Source organism: Aphelocoma coerulescens, chromosome 2 (genome assembly GCF_041296385.1).
Source record: "Aphelocoma coerulescens isolate FSJ_1873_10779 chromosome 2, UR_Acoe_1.0, whole genome shotgun sequence".
Taxonomy (NCBI): domain Eukaryota; kingdom Metazoa; phylum Chordata; class Aves; order Passeriformes; family Corvidae; genus Aphelocoma; species Aphelocoma coerulescens.
The window spans coordinates 50,566,502-50,593,630 of record NC_091015.1 but is presented as its reverse complement, the minus strand read 5'-3'; the positions used below and the strand labels follow the sequence as shown (position 1 = coordinate 50,593,630).

At 40.2% G+C, this 27,129-nt stretch overlaps 1 protein-coding gene across 1 annotated transcript in view; it reads left to right on the top strand.

The window, feature by feature from the left end:
• Window positions 1-1,708: 1,708 nt before the first annotated feature.
• The window catches only part of OSBPL10 (oxysterol binding protein like 10), a 112,916-nt gene continuing 87,495 nt past the window's right edge, over window positions 1,709-27,129 (top strand). Inside the window, exon 1 of the mRNA XM_069007381.1 lies at window positions 1,709-2,157. Coding sequence (XP_068863482.1) covers window positions 1,862-2,157 — 296 coding nt within the window. The 5' untranslated portion in view covers window positions 1,709-1,861. The remainder of the gene's footprint in view (window positions 2,158-27,129) is intronic.

Sequence of the window (27,129 nt, the reverse complement as noted above, 5' to 3'; positions counted from 1 at the left end):
ATGTAGAACATACATGTAATGTGTTGAAGTGGCTCATGTGCTGACACTGTTCATTAAAGCATATTGCTCCCCAATTTCGGCCTGTCATTGTAACATTATGAGGACAAATGAAGGGGCCACATCCTTATCTCCACCAAGCAGGATTTGAGCTTCCTGAAGGAGCATTCCTTGCTCCTTCCCATGTTTCCTGAAAACTGTGGTCATCAGAAGTAGAGTTGAGCCTAAGAATGAGGATTTTCAGGTTGTGGTAATGGAGTTTTTTTCCATAATAAACAAAAATTGGGGAATTTTACATGAACATCTCAAGCAACAGACTTAAAATAGCTACTCTAAAATACTTGTCTTTAAAAATGATGAAGTTCTTAATCTTTGTACTGCAAGAGTTGTGCATTATATGTCCCACCAATAAAGTATCAAAATTCAAGTTTCCAGACTGCGGTGCCTTAGTATTTAACTACAACATGAGAAGTTCAACCACACAAAATTCGGGATCAGGTTGCCCAACATTTCAGCTACCCAACCACAACACATATGGTCAGATTTTCTAGAGAGAAAACTGGGAGAATCTAAGTTAGGATTCCTCCTCTCTGTGCTGATTTATATGAGGAATGTACATATCTAACTGTGTGTGGATTTGGATAGTTTGAGTAGCTTCTGAGGTGCAGAACGAAGGGAAGACACGATACTCAGTACACTCAAAAAATCTCTAGTACAAAGGACTGTTGAAACTAGGGTTAAAGCACAAGAAATAAGGCTCAGTTTATACTTTTCAAAGACTCTCCGAGTCCCCTCCACATTTCAGGTCTACAATTATAAAATGACAAGAATAGTTACATCTCTGGTATACTGGGAAGATACACACGGTAACATAACTGAGACACTTGTCTAAGGCAGCAAGGGTGGCAACAGAACTGATTCGTGGATCTGGGCTGACTGTACAGGATCTACTTAGCTTGTTATGGTGGTCTTGAGGTTATATCCTTTGCTTTCAGGAGATGTGGGCTTATAATGGTATCTTTTTGAAAAGTCTGGATGAATGACATGGCTGATGTGGTATGTTGATACACATCCTGCTGTGGGTTGAGCAAGAATATTGTGTTCCTGACTGCAGGGCACACCACCTACCTCATGAGTGCGAGTACAGCTGTGCTGCTGGTGTACTGTACCACGGACGGACACCTCCTCGGTGGCACGCTCGGTGGTGACGGGGCACAGCTTGTGCGAGCGTCAGCCACACGCTTTGTGGCGCGGGCAGCCCGCTGTCCGCCGGTGTCCCAGCGCACATCCCGCCGCTGCCCGGGTCAGTGCGCGTCATGTGGCGGGCGCGTCACGGGAGGCGCGGTGCGGCCGCCGGGGCCGGAGGCGGTCTCGGTGTGCGCTCTGCCCCCGCCACACGCGTGGGTCTGCACGCCCGCCCCACGCCCGGGCACCGTGTCCTTTGGGGTCACTCCCCGTGTCGCACGGCGTGTGCGTATGTGTGCCGGCCGCGGGCATCATGCAGTCCGTGTGCGTGCTGTGCCTCTCCCCGTTCGCCCTGTGCCTCCGCGTGTGCCTGTGCGGCCCCCGCCCCTGCGCAGCCCCTGCCGCCGCCGCAGCAGCGCCCTGCCCCTGGCTCGGGCGGGCGGGGCGCCCGGGGGGGCGGCGGGCGGGACCCCGCGGAGCCGTGGGGCACCGACCGCCGCCCTACTCCCCGCAACGCCTGGCGAGGAGGAGGCGGCGCGGCGGTTCCCTCGCCCGGCGCGGCCCGGCCCCTTCTCCCGCGGGCGCCGCCCCTCTCCGCGCCGCCTGTGAGTCAGGGCTTTGCCGGGCACGGGCGGTAGCCGCGGCCGGAGCGGGCGGGCAGCCTCCGCCGCGGGGCTCCATGGAGAAAGCGGCGGCGGGCGAAGGCGGCGGCAGCAACAGCAGCAGCCGCAGCAGCAGCCGCCCCACGTCGGCGGGCTCGTCCCCCTCGTCCTCCTCCGCCAGCCGCGGGCTCCCGGGCCGGGCGGCGGCCGCGGGCAGGCTGGATGGAGGCGGGGGCGGTGGCAGCAGCCCCGGCTCGGCGGCGGCCAGCCCGGGGGGCGCGCAGGCGCCCGGAGGCGGCGGCAGGCGGCGGGAGCCGGTGCTGGAAGGGACGCTCAGCAAATACACCAACCTCCTGCAGGGCTGGCAGAGCAGGTAAAGCGCCGGGCCGGCCCCGGGCGGCGCTGCGGGGCCGCGTCCTCGACCCCGGCCGCCCCCAAGATGGTGCCCGGGCAACCGGTGCTGCCGCCTGACCCGACCTCAGCCCTCCCGGCCGCCGCGTCCCGAGGCCGGGCTCCATTGCTCTCTGCACCCGCTCTCCTCCCTTTTGTTTGACTTGTTTATTTTCCCAGCCGAGTTTGGCATAAGGGCGGGCGGGGAGGTGGTCCGGCGCAGGGTCGGAGCGGTGTCCCTCGGCGCGGCCGCCGCAGGTGCGGGCGGGGGGAAGGCTGAGGCTGCACATGCTGCTTGTCCCTGCCTGACAGGGTTCCGTTTTTAAGCGCGTTTTTCTATCACGTTAGTCTCCGTCTCTGAAGTTAGCTTGGATAACTAAAGAAGGAAAAACTGAGAGCCTCCCAAAATAAATGGGGGAAAATGCCATGCTTGTGATTATTACTGTTATTTTTTTCGTTATTGGGACAGCGGAAACAGTTACGTTTGTGTTCAATAAAATAACTTAGGTTGCTGTATCCTACCTGTTTGACAAGTCCTAATTTATGCTGATAGGGTGACAGGCCCAGGTCCTGCAATTTGTTGGGCGTGGACAGGCTGACGTGCATCTGTGGAAGTCCCTAGGAAGGTCCGGTTTTGGTCAAGTTGTAGTGCAACATTTTTACAGATTTGGAGCCCGACTGTGGAGTTAATAGTGCTGTATTGGGTATCTGTTGAAAGCAAGAGAGAAAATTTCATATTAGTGTTTTACTTGTTGTTACTCAACTTTGTTTTCATAGTGGATGGATGAAAATGTGTGTCCAAAACTCAACTTTTAAAAATAAGGCATCACTGTGGTGATTTTAAAGAGAAGAAAATGCTATAGAGAGAACAAGTACAGGACTAGTTACAAACCTCTGCACAGACCTTTAAAAAAACCAAACAAAACGACCAAAACCTGGTGTTACTTATGTTAGGTGATCCCAAGCAATAAGAATGCGGGAATGGCTGAGATCTTGATGTTCTGACAGTAAATTTAAAATATTTATAAGTGACAGAGTTGCATAAATGCCAGTGATGCTCTAATGCTGACTCGTGTGTGGCTAAATCGGTGCTAGGACTACTGTAGCAGTACTTCCTGAAGAATTTCAGGAGCTGGTCTAATTGCATACATTGGAGGCCATGCGTAGGTGTGCCAGCTTTAAATTACAATGAAAAAGTTGGGTGTGAACTGGAGACACACTGATTTCTATAAAGCTTGACTGCTTCAGCATAGACATAGAGAAGGCCCTTTACTGTTATTTGGTTACCATAGTTCTGTTCTAGATGCACATTAGACTTTTATCTATTTGTCGGTGTATTTAGTCCTCCTGTAGTTTTGTTTAAAAACCACACACATTTTGATACCTAAAATGTAGAACTGAAATCCATGACAAAAAATGAAAAGCCTCTCTTCTCCCCTTTTTTTTCCCTGACACCTCCATCTCGTTTTGTAGAGACAGTAGCTCCTTTTCTGCGTGTGATTTTAAGGGTTGTTATCTGAAATTACAAAATAGAGGTGATTGCTTATAAATCTTTGGGTCTAAAGCTGCCTGTTTTTTGCATTTGGAAACAGATTAAATCTTTGATAAGGCTAGCAGCTGGAAATGGCGTGTATAGTCTGTGCATATCCAAGAAATTTTACCTGAAAACATTATGGAAAAAAGACAAATGTCACTTAAACAGTTCTACCACAGCACTTGGAAATTAATGTTGGTTTGCTTTTAGCAGTCTTTTTAAATGCTGCTTTATTGTGCTTTGTCAGTTGCCAATTTTATTTTCTGTAAGTCTGGCATTTTGAGCAAGTGGTTTATGGTGACACATAGCTTTTAGGATAAGTAACTTTTTTAGTTTGCTCACTTACTCCATTCTGTTGATGTGTGCAGCTGTGGTTTGGGATGCGGAATCTGATACAAGGTTCTAAACAGATCAGTTGAAACTTGAGGCTTACAGAAGTTGGTCTTATTATATAATGTTCAATAAATGAGTAGTGTGATCCATGGGTTTGAGCATGGTTCTCCGTTTGGCCTTCTGGATATTTGTTATGGCATGTGTTTACTGTGCATTGGAGCTCATTCTGTAACAGTCTCTAAGTGACTTCATAGCTGGCACCTGCAGCGTATTTGTTAGCAGACAAATTAGTTTTGGATTTACTTCATTTGAAAAAACACAAGATTGTTTAACTGCATGATCAATACAACCAGATGGCACGAATATAAACAAAACAGAAAAATAAAGCAAAAACTGACAGAGTTCACTTATCATGGATTTGGAATGTTCTTCTCTAAAGCTCCTTATCCATTAGCCTAAATAATTTAAATGTATTTAATGTAGCTCTTGCCGTGTGGTATTGGAGTTGAAAGGCTTTCCTAGGTCATCCAACACTTAGCGTGCAAAGCAGCCCATACAAGTCTGAAGCAATTACTGTAATTTGAATTATAATAAAGTAGTGTCACTTCTGAATAAATGTTCCTTTAGCAGGCATATGCAAGATAGTTTGATTTTGGACGAGGCAACTGAATATGATTACTGAAGCATTATGCTTCATTTATAAGCATTAATGGAAGTAATTGAAGGCCTTAAAATCAGTCAGTCTGCATAGCTGCATTACTTCTTATTTTGAGAATTCCCGAGGGTTTGTTGTTTCTTAGTAAAGAAATCTCTTTGTTCTGATCTAGCAGATCAGGAACAACCTGATCTGGAAATGAGGTGATTCCTCACCTTTATGACAAGCAGAAGGAAACTGTGTTTTTCTGTTTGGTTGTTTTGAAGCAGTTTGTTGTGCGATAAAGGTGTGAAGGGGCCTAGGCATTTGGAGCGTCTCCACTTAAGTCTGTAACTTTCTGTGGATTTATTCAGGTATGGATGCAGAGAGCAGAGCTTAATCTGAAACAGACTCTTTGGCATAACAACACTTGTGTCTGGTCTGAGAGATCAGGGCATCTGGCTGTCTTTACTATGAAACTACAAGTAATTGTGTTCTCAATTGAAGTACTGTTACAAATAATTTCTGTTGGGATTTACTTGTTATGTGTGTATCGGAGGATAGAGCTTGTATTTTAAGCAGGAATTTTGTGGATTTGATGGACAAATATGTCTCTGTGGTGTCATCTCATGTCACGCAAGACTTATTTGTTCATTAATTAATTTGAAATTATTGAAATACTTACTGCCTGTGATGTTACTATCCTGTCTTTTGAGTAGATTGGCAAAATGTTGTCAAAAATCTTAAAACCCCCATTTGCCCAAGGTAGTGGGAAATTCACGGTATCTGCATTCCCCTCTCTGCTTTTTCCCTAAAAATATGTAGTACTTACACTTGTAGGGTTGTATCCTGCAGGCATGTATAAGGTCTCGGATCATGTGCATTTGAGTTGGGACTTAAATTTGGGTTTGTAATAACAAGAAATGGAGCCCTAGCTGATGGATGTTGTTTCTTTTCTGAGCTGACCTGCTCTGTGTAAATTGTTCTCTAGCCCAGGTGTTTTCTAAAGCATTATTTTGGCCTACTCCTGTTTCTTCTCTCAGCTGGGAAACATACTGTGTTACCAGCCTGCATGAATCATGCCTGACTTCTTGTCAGGCACCACCAGACTTCTTTTGGGGATTAGCTGCATTCCCTGTAGGTCAACAAAAAGTGTGCTTTGGGGCAGTCTGGGGATTTTTTGCACTCAGGATCTTTATCAGGCTCTCCAGTGCTATGGTGTAATCCCTTTTCTTGTATAGCTGCACAGAACAGTTGCAGTCTGACTCCTGCCACAACAGAAAGACTCTTTCTTATTACCAGTGTCCCAAGCAGCAGATAGGATACTGCCAGAAGAGCAATCAGATTTTAGTGCCACTTTAGGGGCTGATTTCACTGGCTCCCAGAGCTTTTGCTGCTCTGACTGCAGCTATTTTGGGAGGGTTTTCTATGTATGTTGACAAAATATGTCAACACTGTATTGTACTGTAGCACAAAAATCTGTGTGTAACTTTTTTATTATTATTTTTAAAAATGTATGTATTTTTGTGAAACAGATTATGACCTCATAGAAGAATTGACGAAGTTATCTTCAAATACAGTAATAACCTCCCTCTCTGTTTTTCTGAGTTAGCTAACTAGTCTTTCACAGAATTTTGTGATTGACACATCTGCTTGTGGATTTTTTGGGGTAGTTGCCAGTTCTTCAGTGGTACCAGTCAAGTTGTTCGAGCAATGAATTGGGGCATTTTCCAGTATAAAATACTAGTAGATGGTTGCTGAGCAAACTATATGACTATTGTTGTTATGTATACCTATATAGCTGCGGAGAGGGAAGTCTGTCCTAGAGAAGTTAAATTTAAAGAAGCTTTGTTTTTAATATAAGAATAAACCACACTGTCAGGATTCTACCAGTAGACAGTGTCTGAGAAGGAGAAAATAGCCATGCACGTAATGTTTGCAAAGTTTGTTGAAATGGGAGTTTTTTGTGTTCTTACTGGAGTTAGATTAACACCAGCTCCTCCACTGCGTATTTTTTCATCTTAGTGTGGTTCTGTGGCATGTCTATCCAGGGATTTGTGTAGTATTGTAATACCCTCCAGGACTTATTTGCAGAGTCTGTGAATGGGGAGACTCCTTTTTTAGAAACTGGAGATGCAATATATTCTGTTTCTTCTGTTGCTGGACATCTCCTACTTGAATTTTGGAACCTCGCTTATAATTTGTTAGGAATTGTGGAAACCTTAAAATTTCAAGGCATTTTTATAATATGGTGCTAACATTCTATTAAAGATTTTACTTGCAAAATAGATTTTACTGGAGACTGTGTTGTCCTTTCACTTGTGGGCTCTCTTTATAGTAAGAGGCAATGTGAAAAGGAAGAAATCTACTTAAACCCACCTTATTTTAGTTCTTTGGAGCAAATGATGTTTCCTGTGCTAAACACTTGGTAGCTGCATATTTTACATTACTGAAATCATGGTGTATGTAATTAGTCTTAAATAAACTTGGAATTTAAAATGCCAAAAAGTCAGTTATTAGTAAATTCTGTTTTGGATTAAGGCACTAATCTGTTTTCTTAATCCTAAAATCTGTGTAGCAAAAATAATCACATTGAAATGTAAGCTTTCTTTTTTCTTCCTCGCCTTCCTTCACTTTTTACTGTTGAAACTTCTCTCCCTTAACTATCATGAATGCTCAGTTAAAAAACAAACGAAAGTAAAAGGAAATAAATCAATCTTTTAAAATGTATATCCCTAGTTTCTTTATAGGAGAATTTAAGTTAAGGTGTACTTTCTCTTTGTTTAGTTAGTGGCTGATTAAACCTAACTGGTTTAATGACAGACTGGTTGATTAATTTGAATAGCTTTTGCTGTTGCCTCTAAACCAGCTCTGTTGAGAGAATGGAGGTATTTCAAACAGCAGTGTCAGATAAAGAATTTTAACAAGGTAAGAGAGAGGCTGAGAAATCCGTCATTCTCTGCCCTTCAGTGATGCTTGCAGGGAACATTTGGAAGAAGACAACTTTGAACCTCAGGCTGAAATTGAAAAAGATGGTCTTGCAGTTAAGGAATTGGTTTGCACTGTAGGGGTGTGGATTCTGGTTGGAGAACTGCCAATGGACATTTCTCTTGTCCCCAGGCAGGTAACCCAAGCTCTTTGTTCCTCAGCTGCTTGTGTCACATGGTGTCAGGGCTGCTTATGCCTATGCAGAGGATAAATTCATATAATGGATAATAACCTAATGCAGAAGATGCTTGATGATAATGCAGGAAAAATCTGTTTGAAACAGATGAGACTCGGGCATTTTCACTCAGGCAGTATATTTGGCATTTGCAAGTGCTCTTCAGAGCTGAGCAGCAGTCTTCTACCAGAGGGGATGAAGTGACAGTCAAAATAGAGTGTGGTCTTCCTTTCACCCAGATGTCACACTTAGCTCTCAGGCAGTGCAAAGAAGTGGCACTTGGCACTAGCATGGAAACAGGCACTTGCCCTGATCTGGGTTTTGTTAATACTGGCTCATTTTGCTGCCAGCTTTTTGAATGGTGATTTCTGTGCTTAGCAAGGCAATGATAAATGTGGTTAGAGGGAGCACACATGCACTTGCTGGCTCATTTATAAAGCCCCACCAGTTTATGAATATGGATTTTGTTCATGTAGGAGAAGTGACAGTAGGTTGTTAAACTAAGTAATGTGCCTGGAGTAATTTTGTGAGTGTATAAGTATTCAAAAATTTTCCTCAGTCATTATATTTAAAACCAATTGTTCAGTAAGAATCTGTTTGGGCTTTAGCTTCTCCTAATACTCTTACTTTGTTCTTTATGATGTGTTTAAAAGGCTGAACCTTCTAAGTGAAAAGGTTGCTAAAAATTACCATAACTATGGCTTTTTAATGTAAAACTATATTTGTTAAATATGTATTGTAATGAATGATGAAATAAAAAGCAGTGAATTTGGTTCATTGAGAAATGCAGAATTTGTTTTCATATAATAAACTAATGTAACTTTATTTTCAGGTATCTTGGCATTGTGCTTTAGATCTTGGAGGCTTTCATGGATGTCTTCCTGAGATGTTTGATTACTTTTTGGGACATAATCCAGAGGGACAAAGTTTGCTTAGTATTTACCTGTTGCATATAGAAATGTTGCCGTAAATGCTGTCTAAATGCACTTCACTTTCCAAGATGGCATTTAATTAGTAGATAATTTAAAACTGAAGGATGGAGTTTCTTAACTACTCAGTTGTATAGCACAAGCCGTGCTTCTGTTCTGTCTAGACTTATGTTTCTCTTCGGATATTGATCTGAGAATTTATCTTCTGGTGATTAGAAGATTCTTCACCATAGCCATGGGAACAGTTTGCCCAGAGTTAATCACTACTTTAAAAACTGCCTGTTGTACTTAGTGTGCCTTAAGAGTCTTTGACTCTTCACTGAATCTCATTATGCTGGACTGAAGACACCTCTTATCACATTTGAGCTCTATGTTCATTCTTTTTGGGCAGGCCAAGTGGTTATCTTTTGTCTGTATTTGGAGACCAACGGAATTTTCTTGCTGCAAGTCAGCTCTCCCAGTAACTTTAATAATTTATGATAGTCCTGATGGTTATTCAGTGTTTCAGAGTTTTTATTTACATGGGACACCAGAACTGCGTACGCTTTCGTTTGTAGTTGCACTTCGGATCAAATACAAAGATAATGTGTTTGGTTTGCTCCAACTCAGTATTTATTCCCTGCTTAAAAAGTTGAAAGACCATCATCTTTTTAGGTCTCTGTTGGTTATTTTTTAAAAATTAGGTTGTTAGATTTGCCTCATAAGTTTAATTGTTAGTCTGATTATAGACAACACGGAGACCTTATGTTCCCTGGTGCTTCTTGGGTTCTCCAGACAGGTGTTTCCACACCCACACTCTTGTTATTTCCTATTTACTGAAGCTGCAACATTCCTGGTGTTTGTTATGCCATTTTCCCTTGGTATCTGGTATACTTCTTGATCCAGGAACATATGGTATAGTACTACCCAAGTGAGTGCCAGAAGTGTCAAAATGAAGGGAAGCACTTCACTAACCTTTTTTTGTCTGGGAAGGTGTTGGAAAGGATTACTGTGGTAGCTGTGAATCTGAAGACTGCTCTCTCCACAGTTAGCATGTTTCTGCATATCCCCCTGTGATCTTTCTTGGGCTTTCTCATGGTGCGTGCAGGCCCTGTTTTCTGAGGGCAGTTAATTGTTTAGGAAGACAATAATTTTAAAATATAGTTGAGGAAAGTTATCATTAGTTGGAAGAATTATTTGACCAAAATAATCAGTAGGTTTTCCTTACCCTGAATTTTTGTGAGTCAGTTCTTTTCCAGGTGAATCCTCTATCTTGTAATTATGTCTATTTTGTCACTAGAGATATAATTTTGTTTTGACAGTATTGGAAAGCATGATGTTGGCTGATGATAGCCTATTTTCATATCATCAGCAATCTTTATGGAAATTTTTCCTTCCATGTAGGTCATTGCTAAGCACTCCAAAGTCAAGTACCGATTGCCAAAAAACCCTATTAGAAATACATTCACTCAAATAACCTCATTTAGCTATATTTTGAGGCTAGCTCCATCTTTTGACTGTTTTTCAGTGTATTTAATGTGTAATTTTCTGTGGTTTGGGTGCTTGCCCATTGTTTTTGATGAAAAGGAGCTGGATGCACCAACTATTGATGAACCTTAACCTTTTTTTTGTCATTCACTATATGCTTGGTGTAACCTAACAATTTTGTTGGTGGTATCTTTTTGTTAAAATGGCAGTTTGAAATTTGGAGTGTGAGCCTTCAAAATAAAAGGCAGGGATACGATGATGTGTCGTACTAATTGCTGTATGCTTGGTGCTTATTTAGGACCCTCCTGCAGGCTAATGTGGTTGCTGTTGGGTATCAGCATTTGCAGGTGCCCTAAGAGGTACTTGACTGAAAAGATCTTAGGCTATCAGTTGGGTGGTTCTAAATTGAAATCCCAAAATTACTATTTTTACTGTGTTTTGAGTAAGTTACTACGACAAGTTCATGTATCAAGTACATATTTTTCAGCGACCGAGGAAATGGCTTTTTTCAACTGCACAGCCTTTCAGGGGTTATTTGTCTCAGTGTTAAAAGCTGTGCCTTATATAGTATGCATTTAGCCAGGTTTACAAGATTTTTTGTAAAGTAAGTTGATGTTTATTTGATTTGCTTGTGAATGGACTTGGAGCACATTTAAGAGTAGTGGTGAGACAAGAAGTACATAAATGTAAGTAAGTCGGGGCTGTGTGTTGATAAAGCTTCAGTGTTTACCTCACACACAGAACTGTGAACCACACTCCACTTACAGCTACGTTGGTTGGTACATCTTTCACTGAGGTAGGGCACGCACACTGCAGTCAGGGTAGTGTGTTTAACCTCAGCAGGAGAGGGGTGTGTGTGTTTTTACAGTTTTGGAATATGGAGAAAACCTTTCTAGTAAAAGGAGACTTGTTTAAGCAAATGCAGGCAAGACCAGACATTCTGCTATTTGTTTGAATTTATGAAATGAAAAAAAAAGAGGAGGGAGGAAGAGAGGAAATGGCCAGTTTCCTGTCTGTTGCCATTATTTGGAGTTGTGTCAAGTTTCTGTGTAGTGCTTTTATCATGCTGGTAGGAGGAAAATAATGAACTTAATCGTGAAGAAGATACCAAAGTGCAGACAAATAAACTCTCTCCAAGCCCAAACCAGCACAGTGGAGGAGCAAAACAGGTTATTCACTGCTGCAAGCATCAAACATTTGGTGGTGTTGGTTGGTTGGTTGGTTTGGTTTTGGGGTTTTTATTTTGGTTGTTTTTTGCTGGAAGGTTTGCCTTCTACACCATAAAGTGTAGTATGTTTTGTCTCTCTTTTCTTCTCCCCTCTGCTTTTCTCCTGTTTCATCTTACCTGCTTAGTGAGCTTTGTTTTATGATCATTGTGTTCATGTATCAAACTTAATCCTATTTTTATTATCCAAGTACAAGGAAAGGGTAATTTGGCAATAGAACAAGGGAGGAAAGAAAAGAGAACGGCTGTAGAGTTTTAGAAAAGGAGTTAAAGCCTCTGGAGGATGGACTGATGGATGCAAAGCACATGTAGTGACAGGACAAGGGAGAATAGTTTTCACACTGAGAGAGAGTAGGTTTAGATTAGATGTTGGGAAGAAATCCTTTACTGTGAGAGTGACGAGGCACTGGCACAGGTGCCCAGAGAAGTTGTGGATGCCTCATCCCTGGAAGTGCTCAAGGCCAAGTTGGATGGAGGTTTGAACAACCTGGTCTAGTGAAAGGTTTCCCCCCTATGCTGGGGGGTTGGAACTGGATGATCTTTAAGGTCCCTTCCAACCCAAGCCATTCGATGATTCTGTGAAAGGGAAGAAATAGGGATGAGACAGAAGTAGATGCTCAACTGAAGACAGCACAATGCTAGACCTTTACTTCTTAAAAAAAAAAAAATCTGGAAATTGTATAACATGAGTTGAGAATGAAGTCTTGGAAAGCCAAGTGAGAATTTGCTCTTGTTTATAAATTTTAATACTGCCATTAAGATTAGCACACAAGAAGTAGTGAGGATGGTAGTACTTTTTAAATTGCAGAATGCGTAGTGAGGATTTTTCTGGTTGTGCTTTCTTCCCTTTGCCACCTTCTGTAGCAGAGCTAATTTCAGGCAAGTAGAGGACTGATGTAAATAGCAACCAGAGGAAGCTACTGACAGTGTCCACCTGGATGTATATTAACATGCCAGGCTTACCTTTACCCTTTTAAACACAGTATTTTTTATGTGGGAATTCAAGCATCTGTGATGGTGAACCTGTTTTCTTGTTAGTTTATAAGTATTGTTTCTTCATTTTTGATTAGAACAGTGATGATCTGGATTTTTGTAGAACAGTATTTCTATATAGAAAAATATATGTGTGCAAAGCAGCAACCTAATGCGTAAAGGTCTTCAGAAGTAATGGTTGCTCACAAATCTAAATACTCTTTCTTCAGAAGGATCAAGGCTAATGCTCTACTTATCTCACAATATATTGATGTAACCACCCTCCAATGGATTCTGTGGACTCTGTACATATGTTTCTAAGAGACAGTGTTGACAAGATACATGGTAAAGGCAGCTGCACATCAGCTGTCAGGATATAAAGACCAAACACAGAAACTTAAACTTTTTTCAGTCAATGAATTGATAGTAAAGGCAAGGGAAACACTATTGGATTGTAGAGTATTGGCACAGAAAGCTGAAAAACTCCAACTATCCCAAGATGATGTAAGAAAGGTCTGGTTTCTGCAAAGCTTTGTTTGAACAAGCTGGGTGCAGAAGAGCTGGAAGGAAACCAGCATGCTGATCTTGTTATCAAGATTCTTACTTTGTGTATCATATTTTCTCCCATATGATGTGTAAAGAAAATAGTACATTGGATATGTTCGTTCTTCCCAACCGGGAAACTTTTTAGACTGTGGATAAACAGAAAAATTTTAAATGCTAGGAAGAACAAACAGAAGGGAAGACATAAAATTGAGAACTTCAAAAATTCCCCAAGTAAGGCCTTAACTTGCCTTTTGCTTCTTTTGTTTTTCTTCTTCTGTGTGTGTCTCTCCCTACATATAGGTAGTATATGCAGTTCACAAAAATGGCATTAATGTAATGGGTGAGTTCTCAGCCCCTTGTACGTGATGATGAAATGAATACTTCTTGTTCAACAGGTTTTTCCAGTGCAATAATATTTTAAATCAAACTTAGAGTTGGGAGAAATGCCAACATTCATGTGGTTCAAGTTTGAGAATTTAGATGATAAATTGTCTGCATTTCGAAAGTGAAAATAACAGCTGCTATGAACACTGCAGTAAAAACAGAACAAATTTAAAACCAGATGTTTTATTCCATCAACTTGCACAAAAATTACTGTTGAAGTAGATGTGTTCAGAAACCTTCTAGCAGGCAAATGCTATTGGCAGTTCATGTATTCACTTAGAATATATCATAATACTTTGTGTCTAGAACAGCTGTAAAGAGTATACCCTCAATTAATTATATGAGAAGGGCAGAGTGGAATGGAGGAGTGAAGAATTGGTTTGAGGACTGGTGTCTCCTGGCATCATATATATATCTTTTTTTCCTGGAAATGAGCTTTAAAATTTTTGTTTTCCTTTCACAGGTGGTAATCAGATCTTATTAGTTTCTTCCACATAAATTATATGAGTAATGTAAATAAGTCCACAAGCCAAAAATAGCTAAATGACAGTGAGGCAGGCATCAAAAAGTCAGATTCTTGAATACAGAAGCTTTGTATAGGCATTATAACTCTGATGACCTCGATTGATGAAGATAAACACACTTCCAATAAAAGGTGTTTCAAACTATTTCACTTTCTGTTTTGTTAGAAATGCTAAAGGGAAAAAAAGGCTTGCATCCATGACCTTGTGTCCTTGTCAGCATTGCAATGCATTACTCAGTAAAAACAAAATACTTATTAGAACTGGGTTGTAGCACAACTGTTCTATTTGTTTAAGCTTTTAGCACCGTATTTCATGGTGATAGTGTGTTCTTAAAAAAGCCCAGAGGTTTTTTTTTTTTTAAGTTTTATTTTTTATCTGAAAACAACATTGTACTTCACAAAATTTGAAGAATCAGATGTGATGCTTAACATTCCTGAGGTTAGAGTAAGAGGTGCTGGATCTCACTGACCACATCTTTCCTCATTAAATGATTGCTAGATTAAATATATATATATTGTTTTTCTTTTCTTGGTGTAGTGGTGAGGTCTACAAATTACTCTCATTGATTGATTACAAGATGGTTTTCAAATCTAAACATTAATTTTTCAGTTTACAGGAAAGTTATTACTTGAGGTCTTTTATTCCTTGATGTTTTTAGCTGCAGACTAGAAAGTAACAGTGAAGAGTTTCTATCTCCTGGCAATGATTCTTGCTGAGGACAGGGCATTGCAAAACAAGGATGAACTCTGAAGGTCTGGCAAAGAAGTCGGTGAACTGTGATACAACCTCAGTAAAACTCTGCTGACTCAAGGCAGCTAATTGAAAATTTATGCAATAATATCCTGTGAAGTGGTTATGCTTTGAACCACATTGGATTGCATTATTGTAGTACAGTACGGTCAGTATCTTTCTTTGACAGGTTCTTGTTCTTAAAAAGTTGGCTTCAACAAAGTAGCTTCTGAACATTGAAAAGATGTCAGCTTGAAATCTAGTGGATCTAAAAATAAACTAGGAGTAGTCTTGAATATACTTGAAACTTTTTCTGCCATTTTAAAAACATAAATGGAATGCTTACCAGTCCTTAACATAACATGTACTCAGAAAAAATAAATTCTTATATAGTATGGCAATCTTTATTAATACAGTTGCATCCTTTTGTAGAAGATCACTATGTAAAATCCAATTAATTTATTTTAAATTAGCTGTGTAATCATGCTATACTTCCCTGTCCACCCTTCTGTTGCCAGTACCTCTGTTCTCTTTTATTTTTTTCAAGCTATTTGAAACATCCTAAGGCATTTCTGTAATTCCATATTCTGTTTGTAAAAATGACAGTTAATAATTGATGCTGATGCAAGTCCTGTCCAGTTAAGTCTATGTATACATTTAATACTTACCAGGCATCATACTGTATATCTGCAATTGTTCCACACTCAGTAAGGAATGCAGTTTACTCTGCCAAGTGAAGTCATCATCAGGGAGATGGTGCAAAGGATCTGGAGGCTGCTGGTAAAATGTGTGGTTCATATTTTTCTTTTGTATTCCTTCTTTTCTCTCTCTGTTTCTCTGTGGGATGACACTTTAATCTAAATATGCTTTTGAGGCTTATTTCAGAGCTACCTCTTCTCCTCCCAAGTCCCAAATTGCACTGGTTAGGGGAAAGTTGGTAATTTTCCCCAGAAGTGAAAGCTGGGACACCTGATCTGGGAGTAGTTCTGTCTAGCTGGGTCTCTTTGCTCCTGGATGAGAAAAACACACCCAGAGACTGGAATACTAGAAACTTCTAATTCCTTGTTTTTCATTCTGTCGTTAAATAACTTGCTAACAGGACTTCTAGTTTTCCCCCAAGTCGTTATATCTTGATAGTAAAAACCCTAGTGAAAATGTAATTATGCTGGGAAAAGCACTGGCACTCTTATCCTTTTCTAATTAAGATGCTAATTTAGACTTGATAGTCACAAGAAGCTGTGCGAACAGCCAGTATCTTAAAGCAGAGCTTTCAGATGTGAGCAGAGCTCACAAATGTGAGAACGGGTTGCAGCGAGCAATTGATAAACCTGTGGGTTGTGACAGCCCCGTTCAGCTGCTCTGTCCTTGCCAGGGGGTCAGGGGTTCAAACTGCTAGTTTGATTCTTAAGCTTTCTGGTAATTTCCAGTGCTTTTCCAGCCTTTATGTCCTTGCAAACCCTATGCAGCTTATGGGGTGTAGGCAGGTGATGGCTTCGTTCTGTGACACTCGGGAGCGTTTTGCTGTGGTGGTTTGTGCTGGCTGCCCACAGCCCTGCTTTGGTGAGCTCAGCACTACGTGGCCTGGGGTTCATCTGTGTCTGTGAGCTCACTGGTGAGAGTTGTTGAGCTGTACTGAGCTGATTCACAGGCCCTGGGCCCAAAGGATAGGTTGTGGGCATGGCACAGCATACTTCATTCAGTGGTTTAAATGCTGTTGGCCAAAGGAAATCGTGTGACAGATACTGTAATTTTGCTCTGCTGTGAACCAGAGGGCTGGCAGACTCTTCAAATCTTGCTCAGGGCTTCCTGTAGCACACTATACTCCTGTCCATGAAGAAAAATTATTAGAAGTGTCTCTCTGTGCTTTGACCTTTTGTAGAGGGGTCAGATGACTGTGAGAACTGGTGGGAGGCTTAGGTGGCTGCTCTTTCGGCACGGGGTTTCTAGTGGGAGTCCCTGAGTTGAGGGATGAGCTGCAGAAAATAGCTGGACTGTCTAAGCAGACTGTAGCAGCTTACAACTGCTCATCACTTAGGTTTTTATCTTTTCTCTATGCTAGTTTTTAAATAGAAGAATTAAAGCCTTGAGAAGAGCTGAGCAGCTGCCAGCTGTAGTCTTGCTCCTTGAGCTGAACAAACAGGTTGGCAGTGGAATATTAAGCTTTTCTGTAGGATTGATGATACGAGTCCACCTGTCCTCCTTTCCATGTTCTAAGGATCTATCTCTTTCCCATTTATTTGGTCTTGTGTTTTGATACTGTGACAGCAAGTGTAGGAGATGGACTGAAGAAAACATTTGAAAGTAAGGAGATCAGATACGAAAATATTACAAGTGCTGAAAATTAGAGGTAGATGAGCTGTGACCTCAGGTTCCAGAGAGGAGGCTAATGACATGATGCTATTTGTAGGTTTTCTTCCCCTTGAGCTTAAGAATTGATTTTTCAAAAGTGGCACTTGAACAGATTGAGCCCAAGAGATGGGAATAGGTGTCTCAATTGAGGGAGCTGGAAAGCTTAGTGAAACTGTCGCTGGTAATAGAGAAAGCAGCTGGTATAGGCAAAAATATAGTGCAGTTTCTCACAGATATTTTTTTACTTGAGATGGTGTCAGGACATCAGGAACAGATGTCTGAGAGACTGAAAATACCTACTCTGAGTACTCATGTTGAGTTTTAACTTTCATTAAATAATTCCCTCGACTGGATTTAATTATTAGAATGCTGAATTGCCTGCTTTTTAACAGAAAAAGAATTATGAAATTAACTTGGTTCTGGAAATGTGAAAACTGTTTCTGCTCTGGCAATTTATTAATTACCTCCATTTGTTCTGTGCTTACATTTTTGGTTTGTTTGTGGTATTGTCTTCTGTTAGGTACTTGGACTCTTGGATGGATCTCTTCTGTTTAGAAGAGTATTTTACACTTGTGAGTTGGTTTATTCCACTCCCCTTGCACCTTCTTTCTGTACACATTTGCCAAGAGAGGGTTCAAAGGTTCACTTAAATTGTCATGTTTATACTGCTGAAGGAAAAAATGAAGCCACCTTTTGTCTTTCCCTTCACATGAAAAAAGTTCTGTTTCCTGAAATTCCTGCTATTGAATTTTTCCCTGAAATTCTTTTTGTGCATTGTTATCTGCTCTTTCATTCTTTCAGAGACTGCATAGTAGGCAAGCTGGCTACTGCAACAACAACAGCAAGCGTGAGGTTCTAACAGCAAGCGTGAGGTTTACTCTTAGAGGAGTCTAAAAGTATGCCTAAAATTATTGCTGGTGTTTTAGTCTGTTCTTAAGAAGTTTTTTCTTGAAGTAAGTTGTGGGTCTTTTTTTTTTTTTTACTGTTATTTTATATGCTGTCTGCTTGTTCAGTGCTCACAATGAAATGAAAAGCAGAGAAGGGTACCTTGTCAAATGCTGCAGTGAATTTGACAGGACCAGTGTGAGTACTGAGGGGTGTGGTGAAGGCAAGGTAGTAGGATACCAAAGACCACTGCAGAGGAGGAGTGACCTTCGAATGTCAAATCTCTGTTAGGAAAGAGACTTAAGGGTTTGTGCTCCATGAAGTGCATGAATAATACTTCTTTACAATATTTTATTTGAGAAATAGTAAGTTTTTTGAAATGGCTGTAAAAAAAATGCATCTCTCCGTAGTTCAAATTTTCAGTCGGAGTATTTCTTTTTGGACTTTTCCCCGCCCCCTGTTTTTTTGCTTGAGCATTTCTGATTGTAATCTGGATGTCTCAGATACAATAACCAAGAGGAATTATTTTTCTGGGGAAGGAAGAAGTGGAAATAATGGAATCATATGTTGTCTATTTGTAGTGTCAGGTAAGAGAAACTATCAGCTAAGGAGCAGCATCTATTAAGACTGATTGCAAACAGTTGATAACATTTGAGAATAAACTAAAAAAAGACTACAAACAAGTGGAGAAGTAGAGAAGTACTTAACACACCATTTATTTTTTTAAATCATAATTAGGGACAAGGGAAAAAGCTAGATGGAAGAACTCCTTAAACTACACTTCCAGGAAAGACATTGAAATAAATTCTAAGTCATTACTGAGGAGAACTTAGTGTGGTTGAGTAATTTTTCTTGCTTCTGTTTTTTAAAGCTGTAGACTTTTGGTAACTGAAGGAAAACATACTGCTAGTTGAGGAAATGGTTAAAGTGTAACAACTTTCCTTCTTCCAAATCTCCCTGTAGCATTTCATTATTATGACTGTGGAGGTTCATGAAGAAGTTTGAAATGTAGCCTAAATGTTCAAGCACTAAAAGTAAGATTTGAGGTTCCAGTTGTTAGTAGAACCATTAAACTTCAAGTCTAATAGATATCTCACAACTTGACGTTACTTCCTGTCATGTGGAAAAAAGCCTGCTGTTTTGCTATATTTGATGCTGGTTTTTACCTTTGCCTAAAGGGGAGAGCACAAACCTGACCTGAGACACTCTATAAAAATCTGAACTAGAAGCAGACTCTAAGAGATGTTTTACTTGTCTCATTAAGTTAGTTAATTGTTCCATAGTTTTATCTTTTCTGGACAGGTAATTCTGCTTTATGTCATTGATAAGCAGAGACATTGACAGCATGTTTAAAAGAATTTGATTTTGCTGTAATACTGCCATTATTGGCCTAATTTCTTTAATGCCCATGTACTAGTTTATTGCAAAAGGGAAGAAATTAAGCTTTCCTTTTGAAGCTGTTGGTTCATAGCTGTTCATAGCTCAAAAGTTCATAGTTTCAGTTATGGCAAAGGAGTTATTTTTGTGTGGGAGGGTGGATTAGATCAGCAGTTGCGAAATTGTCTTTAATACTAGCATGACTGTAACCATAGGAATGACAGCAGAAATTGTTAGGCTTTAAAAAGTTGCTGGTGAGTTTGACTTCTGTAGAGCAGACTGATTACTTTTGTATTAAAGAATGATGTCAAATTTTATTTGAAAGTATTTACCTGCCAGCTGATCAGCCAGTATGACTCTTCTCAGTAATTCAGTATGATACAACAGGGAATTTGACAGAAATGTATGTAATGTAATGTAGGAGACTCTTGGAAAAAGGAATTTTTTAATTTTAAAATGTGAGCACAGTGGAGACTAATTTGGCAGGAGTGCTGTTGCTGAATGGTGCAAATTGTTCTTACTATTGGGCTTTTTTGAACATCTGTCTAAGATTCTTGTTAGTAAAGTAGTTGTTGTGGGGCAGGCTGTGTTTTCAGCCTGGGAGAAAGTAGTTGTGCATAATTACATAAAAGCTTACTTCCCAGGAGTTTGGGGTAGTTGGAAGTTGGTAGTGGAGCAATAAGTGAGCTTCTCTGGGCTGTCAAGTCAGGACTGGTAAGTACAGTCACAAATCCATGTGACCTTGTTGTGGATGAGTAGAATATGCACCTCATTCAAAAGAGAGAAGCAGCAATACGTTTTACTGAGGCAAAATAATAATTTGACAGAGTTAAATAAATTTGGTGGAATATAAAAACGTTTAGCAATGGTTTGACAAGGCTCAATGAGCTTGATGGCAAGGTTCACCTTACTAATTGCTGAATGGAAGAAACATACTCAGGAAAAATTGAGTTAGAATCAAGTTAGAATGATTCCCATGTAGACCAGAGATGCAATGGGTAAGGAGGACCCTCATGTTAAGTCATGAGGTTCAGAGGGGACCCTCTTGCTTACATAACTCCTTGTGGAGAGTATGTGGCGCTGGATCCAGTCTTAGTCTCAGACTTGGACAAAAGTTTATGTATAATGGAATTATCCATACAATGTTTATTATAATATTAAGCAGCTCTGTGGATTAGCAATGTTTCATTAGAGTTAATTTAGCATGCTATCAGTCGGTGTCCAAGAACCTGTCACAGGTAAGAGATCTCTCTGCTTTGTGTGAGGAAGGCTCTCTTGGTCAGGTAAGGAATCTTAAACGTTGAGAGGCATCCTTGCTCAAGGGGAGAGTCACCTGGCATGCAGTTCAGGGAGCACTCCAGTTGGAGCCATCCTGATAGAATATTTATGCAGTGAAGTAGTTGGCTGCTTGGCAGTAGTGTAAACTGGATGGTTGTCTTCATTTTAGCTGTAATCTTGTTATGTACTTTGGTTATTTTGCATTTTTGGGTTTTGAAACCACCTTTTGAAGTACTTTTCCTGATTTCCTTCACTCTCTTGCACCTGAGCCAGGAGCTTTCCAGCTCACAGGTTCACCACAGGGCATGAGACCTACTTGTTGCTTCTTAGTCAGCCTGAACCAAATTACGGCGTGGAGTCAACTGTATCCACACAGACCTACAACTGAAAATCCTGGAAATCCAGTGGTTTCCATGTGATGCTTGCCGTTGCAGAGGAATTGATTGTTTTCCTGCTGTATCGATGACTCTGCTAAGTTCCCCTTCTACCCAAAGACTGACCTGGCTCTGTTATTCTGACTCCAGCTTTCATTACTGGATTGGCTGTACTGGGATGTGTTGCTGTGTGCTGCTACTGGGCAGTGATGGGGACAGAGAAGGGATGGTGACAGAGCAGTAGCTCTGTGTGACATCAAATAGGGGAAGGCTAGTTCAGCTGAGGTAGGTTTCTAAAGGGCAAGTCAGTAATTCGTCCTTGAGGAGGGAGAGAGAGAAATTACAGTTGAACTCATTTGTGCTTTCTAAGGGCTGCTTTTTTCACTTTGCCCAGCTGTGCGATCTAACACTGAGATTTTGGGGGAACAGTAGCTGCTTATTTTGCACCATTGCTGTGGACTGTGGTGTGAACATGTTTCTGCCTAAATCAAGTAGTTGGAGTTTGGAGATTTAAGTTGGACTCATATCTTAATGTTTAACCTTCTGTTTTCCTCTTCATTTTAATTAACTGATCATAAAGGAATGATATATATGTATATTGAGAAATACCAAAGCTACTTTCATGTATGCAGTAGTTTTGGAATGGAATTGTTCACATAGAATGCAAGCAATGTTAAGATATCTGTGCTGATTTCCTAAGTCTTCATCCATGGAGATTACATAAAATGTAAATAAGATTAAATATAGACTTTGAAAGGGTTTTAGTTTCCAGGGGAGTGTCATGTTCTTCAGAATTTCATATCAGTAACTTGAACAGAATTAAATATCTCTGAAATTTGTGAGAAGTAGCAAAACCCCTCAATTTTCCCCAACCTAATAATTAGCCTAACGTACATATAATCCAGTGCAGGAAAGTGTTTTGTTCTGGATGGTGGTTGGAAGTCTAGCTATTAAAGTGCTTTTTTAGACTGCAGTGTCAAATGATTCTTCAGACTTGTGTTTATTTAGTTTTAGGTAGATTTGATGAAAACCTTTTGGCACATCCTGTTGCCAAACTGTTCCGCTTGTCTGCTCCTTCATCCCTCCACTTCATTTCCTCTGTAAATTGTCTCTCGCTTGTTGGCAGCAGAGTGGTTGTAGTAAAACTGATGTTTGTCTCAAAAAAAAATGATGTGTGACTGTTCTAATTAATTTTCAGCAACATCTTTCTATTGAAAACTTTTAGGTTGGTGACATCTTTTTAGTAAGAGAGTTTATGAATCCTATCTAAACTTTCGTGTTTCATGTTCAAAAATAAAAAAAACGGGAGAAGTAATAGTGAAGATAGTTCAGTGATTTAGCTATTTAGTTCAATAATTACAATATACAAAATAGTGCAGTTGTTAGAAGAGAATTTACGATAGTTGCATGTCTTTCCTGTGACTGTGGTTTTTACAGTGTGTCTTAAGGCAACCTTGGTTTCCAGTAAGCAGTAAAAATGAATTTGAAAGGACTCCAATGGCCATTTTGCTGGCACTGACATTTACTCCTTTTTGTTTGTGTGTAGGTCAACTCCCTGATGATCCCTGACTTATCACTGCAGGCTGTTAGTGTTGAATGTGGGACCATATTCACTCGTGAGCAGCATTAGATTTTACCTGCATAGATAATTTCCCTGGTTTTTAACATGGAGACACGTAGGCCAAATAGTTTGGGCTGAGATAACAGACTCCTTTTGTCTCTGTAATTGGCTTAAGATATGACTTGAATGATACTCCTAATTTCTGTACTCTCATTGTTAAATTGAGCAAAAAGCACTACTTGAAAGTAGCTGAACTACTCTACAGCTACTCTGATTGAAGGTAGTCTTGTCATTTGAGCTACTTCTATTTGCAGTCTCTTTACTGTCTGTTTTGTGGTCTGATTACCTGAATAGTTTGCCTGATATTCATGCCTGGAGGTGTTAAGCCATCTCTTGGTTTCTCATCCAGTGCTTGTCTCCTTCTCAGCTTCAGCATTTGTGCTGTTGTCCAGGGTCACTCCCTGTGCCTTTGTTGTTTATTTCATTAATATTTCAGTCCCTGCAAGTGTTTTATCTCCAGGTGAAATCCTAACTAACATCAGGTCTGACATAAAAACTTGGGGTCATACTGGTTTTCTCATAGCTGAGTGCTTTTCTGTATACAGTCTGTAACTCTTGGGAGCAAAAGAGAGCTCCAAAAATCTACAGATGTCTGAAGGTGTTTCTCCTAGATGGGACATAATATTGAATAACAATAGTGCTGGGTTAATTCTTAACCAGTGAGGAATGCAAGTTGTTGGAGAAGAGAGGGGAAGAGTTGGGATGTATAAATCAGGGAAACATAAACCAGCTTTACCTCTGCAGATAAGGGTTCAATTCATCACTGGTACACCATGAAAGGGAAGTGATAATAAAGCTTAGGATGCAGCCAGTGGAAGATAGTGTGTATTAGACACAGGGTGTGTGACTACATGGGGGTTTACTGCTTCCTTCATACATTTTATGACATTCTAGTAATGTACTTCAGAGGACAAGCTCTAGTTGCTGGGGTGAAGGAGAGGGTTGTGGGGATATTTCAATTGAACATAAGATTTTTGTTCAACAGCCTTTTTCAGGGGTGTTTATGTTTGGGATTGCTAAAATTTAGTAGCTGCAAATTGTAGAGAATTTGGATTATAAATGGTAGTATTTTGAGATAAAACTGTGATTTAGACCTGGCTGACTCACACAAATTCGGTGGGATGTGGTTTTCTTCCCACTCTGTTGCATGGTAATGCTGATACAAAACCAGCAATTCCAGGCTCTGAGACTGTGTGTTGTGGGGGCATTATATTAGGTGACTGAATTTGCTGCGAGTCTCTCATTATGTTTCATGGGAACCAGGCTGTCAAATGAATATATTTGATTCATTTGTGGATGTTGTAATAGCAAGTAGCAGAAAGACCAAGAAAAGGTCACATCCTCTATAGTCAATCTGTGAAGTCTCCTGCAGGATGTGACAAGTAGCAGACAGAAACCTCCATAAAATACTGCCCTTGGTCAAATCTCACTTCATTATTGATTTGTCTTCATATATTACCATCTTGGAAGTGTGTTCTCTGTGTGTGTGTGTGTATGTTCCTACTCAAAGGAGAGACTGTTGAGAGAATAATACATAGTAGTTTCAGTCACTGTTGGACTCATTAGTGCTCTGAGCAGCTGCCTTCACAGTGGCTGCCTTCAGTGCTGCCTTCTTTTTGATTACTTTCCTTCAAATTTGGTGTTTAGTTTGTTGGAGAGTTGTATGTTTTGGTATGTTAGGCCAACCTCTATTTGGTATGTTAGGCCAACCTTTATTCTGTATTTTTTAGAAGTACTTTGTGAAAGATGAATTGATGCTAGGCACCAGGCAGTTTTTGATGTGAAGTGTGCTTGCCAAACCTGTCAGATCTTTTGAAACGTATTACAGAAAGTGTCAAGCAAAAAAGTGACATGTTTTTTCAGAAGGTCAAATATTTCTGTATCGCTTGCAATTTTGGTGGGGTTTTGTGTTACAGAAAAGAGTAGGCAATAAGATTCCTGGCATAGCTGGTGTAATTTTGGGAGATGTTTAAAGCTGTGTGGTGATGCAGCTGTTTGCTCAGTTATCAGTTTTGATAACTGCTAATGTGAGTAGAGAGATTTGCAAATATTAGTGTGTAAAAGCTTCTTTCACAAGCTAGGCATAATTGATTGTCTCATTACATATATATTTATGTTTTCTTTAAATTTCCAGTTCTTAGTGTGTGTGTCCCTTTCCCCCAGTGTTTAGGTTTGTAGGGCTTTTTGTGTGTTTTCGGTTTTGGATTTTCTTGGTAGGTGATTTGTTATGAAAATGAAAGCAAGTTAGTTTTTGTCAGTTACTTACTGACTCTCAACTTTGGCAATAAGTTCTTCTAACAGTTGTTTCTCTGGGTATTCTTAAGGTACTTTGCAACTAGAATATTCCTTGACTAACTACATGCATTCTACTTCTTTGCATCCTCCTGAGCATGACTAGGTGAAAGCTAAACATCTGAATGTAAAGCCCAAATTAGCTAGATTTTGGGATAACAGAAGAAAGTGAAGCACTTGATTTCTGATAGCTGCCTTGTTTATTGGTGGGATTTTTATTGCTAGTTGGGATAGGACAGTATTGCACATAGACTTGGAACAGAGAAGCAGTTGTCCATACAGGCTGCAAAGTAGGTGTCTGTAATTTTACTTTCTCAAAGGAGCAAAGCCTTGCTCCTGGGTAAGGTGGAGAGGGGGGACTGGGAGAAGATGAACCAGACAGCTTCCTTCCTTTTGGTGTCCAGATGACTGCAAATAACTCCTGTGGACTTGTCTTCAGTGGGAACCAATTTAGCTACTGAGCCTTGTGTCATGCAGAGCACTGCCTTCCCCTCAGATGGGGAATGAAATTGGTGTGTGTCTGGCTAGTTGTCTCCTGTGTGTTTCCTTGATCTTGTTTTAGAATCTCATAGAATTGTGTCTTTGTAAAGGTTAACATCCTTTCATTACATGCAGATCATTAGAAGTGACATGTACCTACTCAGTTCTTGTTTTGTTTTAGGTCTTTGTTGTTTTTCTTATGAAGGAAAGCATATTTTCCTTCCTGGAAGCTCTGTTTTTAATCTGTGACCTGAATCGAGCTGGATAATAACATTTCCAGAATTCAAATTACAGCAGCCCGTTTATTCCCCCAGTCATGTCCCTTTTCTCTTGACCTGCAGTACAAAAATTTGCGTCTGTTTAATTGTTAAGTAGTAGTGAATTTGGAGCAAGGAAAAGGAAGGTGGCAAGGGCTGCTAAATGACACAAGGTAGCATTGGGTAGCCAGCCAGTGTGGTGGGCTGTGGGCAGTAGATGCTGCTAATGGTGTACCTTTAAACTCAGCTGTGTACCTTTTGTTTATGTTTGCCCCTAAATTGCAGCTGTTACCTCTCAGCATGGCCATGTTGTACTGAAGCATAGATGAATGTACTTTTCCACGATTCTCTATGAATTCAAAGCCTGATGGGTACAAATGGATGCATTATTTTTAGGCATATTCTTCCTCCCTCCTTTCTAAGAAGCAACCCCTAAGCAATTCTCAGTGTTTATTCTTACTGTAGTCTCTTTTTTCTGTAAAATCTGGGCAAAATATCCGTTCCTGACACAGAGAAGTTCAGACAGTTGAAAATAATTGGCACTGTCAGCAGAAGTTGATGACCTGATGAGCTGGTCAGTAGCAATTCTTTCTTCACTGAGAAAGAAGTGACATTCTGGCTCATAAAGAGAGCTTGCTGGGACTTGACAAAACAGGAAAGGAGATTTCTCTTAATATTTTATTGGTGCGAGAATTCTGTGGATGTTAAAATCATAAAAGGCATGATCAACAAAAACAAGCTGCTCATCTATTGGCTGTGGATAATACTTCCATTTCTTAACGGCATTTTAGATGTGGAACATCTCTTAAAGTATCCAGCAAATTGTAGTTCATCTTGACTGAATTCCAATAATGCAGAAGAATTACTGTTCTAAAAATCCAGTTTTCATACAGAGATGCTCAAAGTGAATAAAGCTTTTAATGAATACTGTGGTTCTTATGCCTTCTTATGTTAGAAAATGATAAATTGAGGAACCTCAGTGCAGAAAGGATGGTAGAGTTACTGAAATGTAAGCATGTTCTCCTGATCATCAGTCTTTAAATGACAACTTTGGAGATAATTTTTAATAATAAAGTCCTTGGCTGTCAAATGTGTGCGTGCCATGCTTTATCTTTCTTGGCTTGAATAATTCCATTAATTTTATGGATCAAGGTAAAAGGGGAAAAAAAGAAACAGTTGTTTAAATGTGGTGTTCAGGATGTCCTAATAAGATACAGTTTCCTAAAAATGAGATATTTCTATGCAACATTTCATTCAGTTACTGGCACCATAAATTTTGCTTTTCTTTGACACAGTAATTTACTTTCTATCCCACAGTTCTTACTTATTTTAAAACTACTTTTAAAAAAAAGGAAGAAAATTACAGAATAGTTTGATTCTTTATTCTTGAAAATCTTCATTTAGAGGGTTATGGAATCACTGGAAAATGTGCTGGCAGTGACTGGGGGGAGATTGGAATGGAGCAAAAGGAAAATGTGTTTGGAAACCCAGAAATGTTAAGAACAGTGGTTGAAGATGAAGGTAGGGAAATTTTTCTATTGTGGGCTGCTTCTGTTCTTGAGTTAATTTGGTGCTGAAGTATGGAGTAGAGCATAATATTTG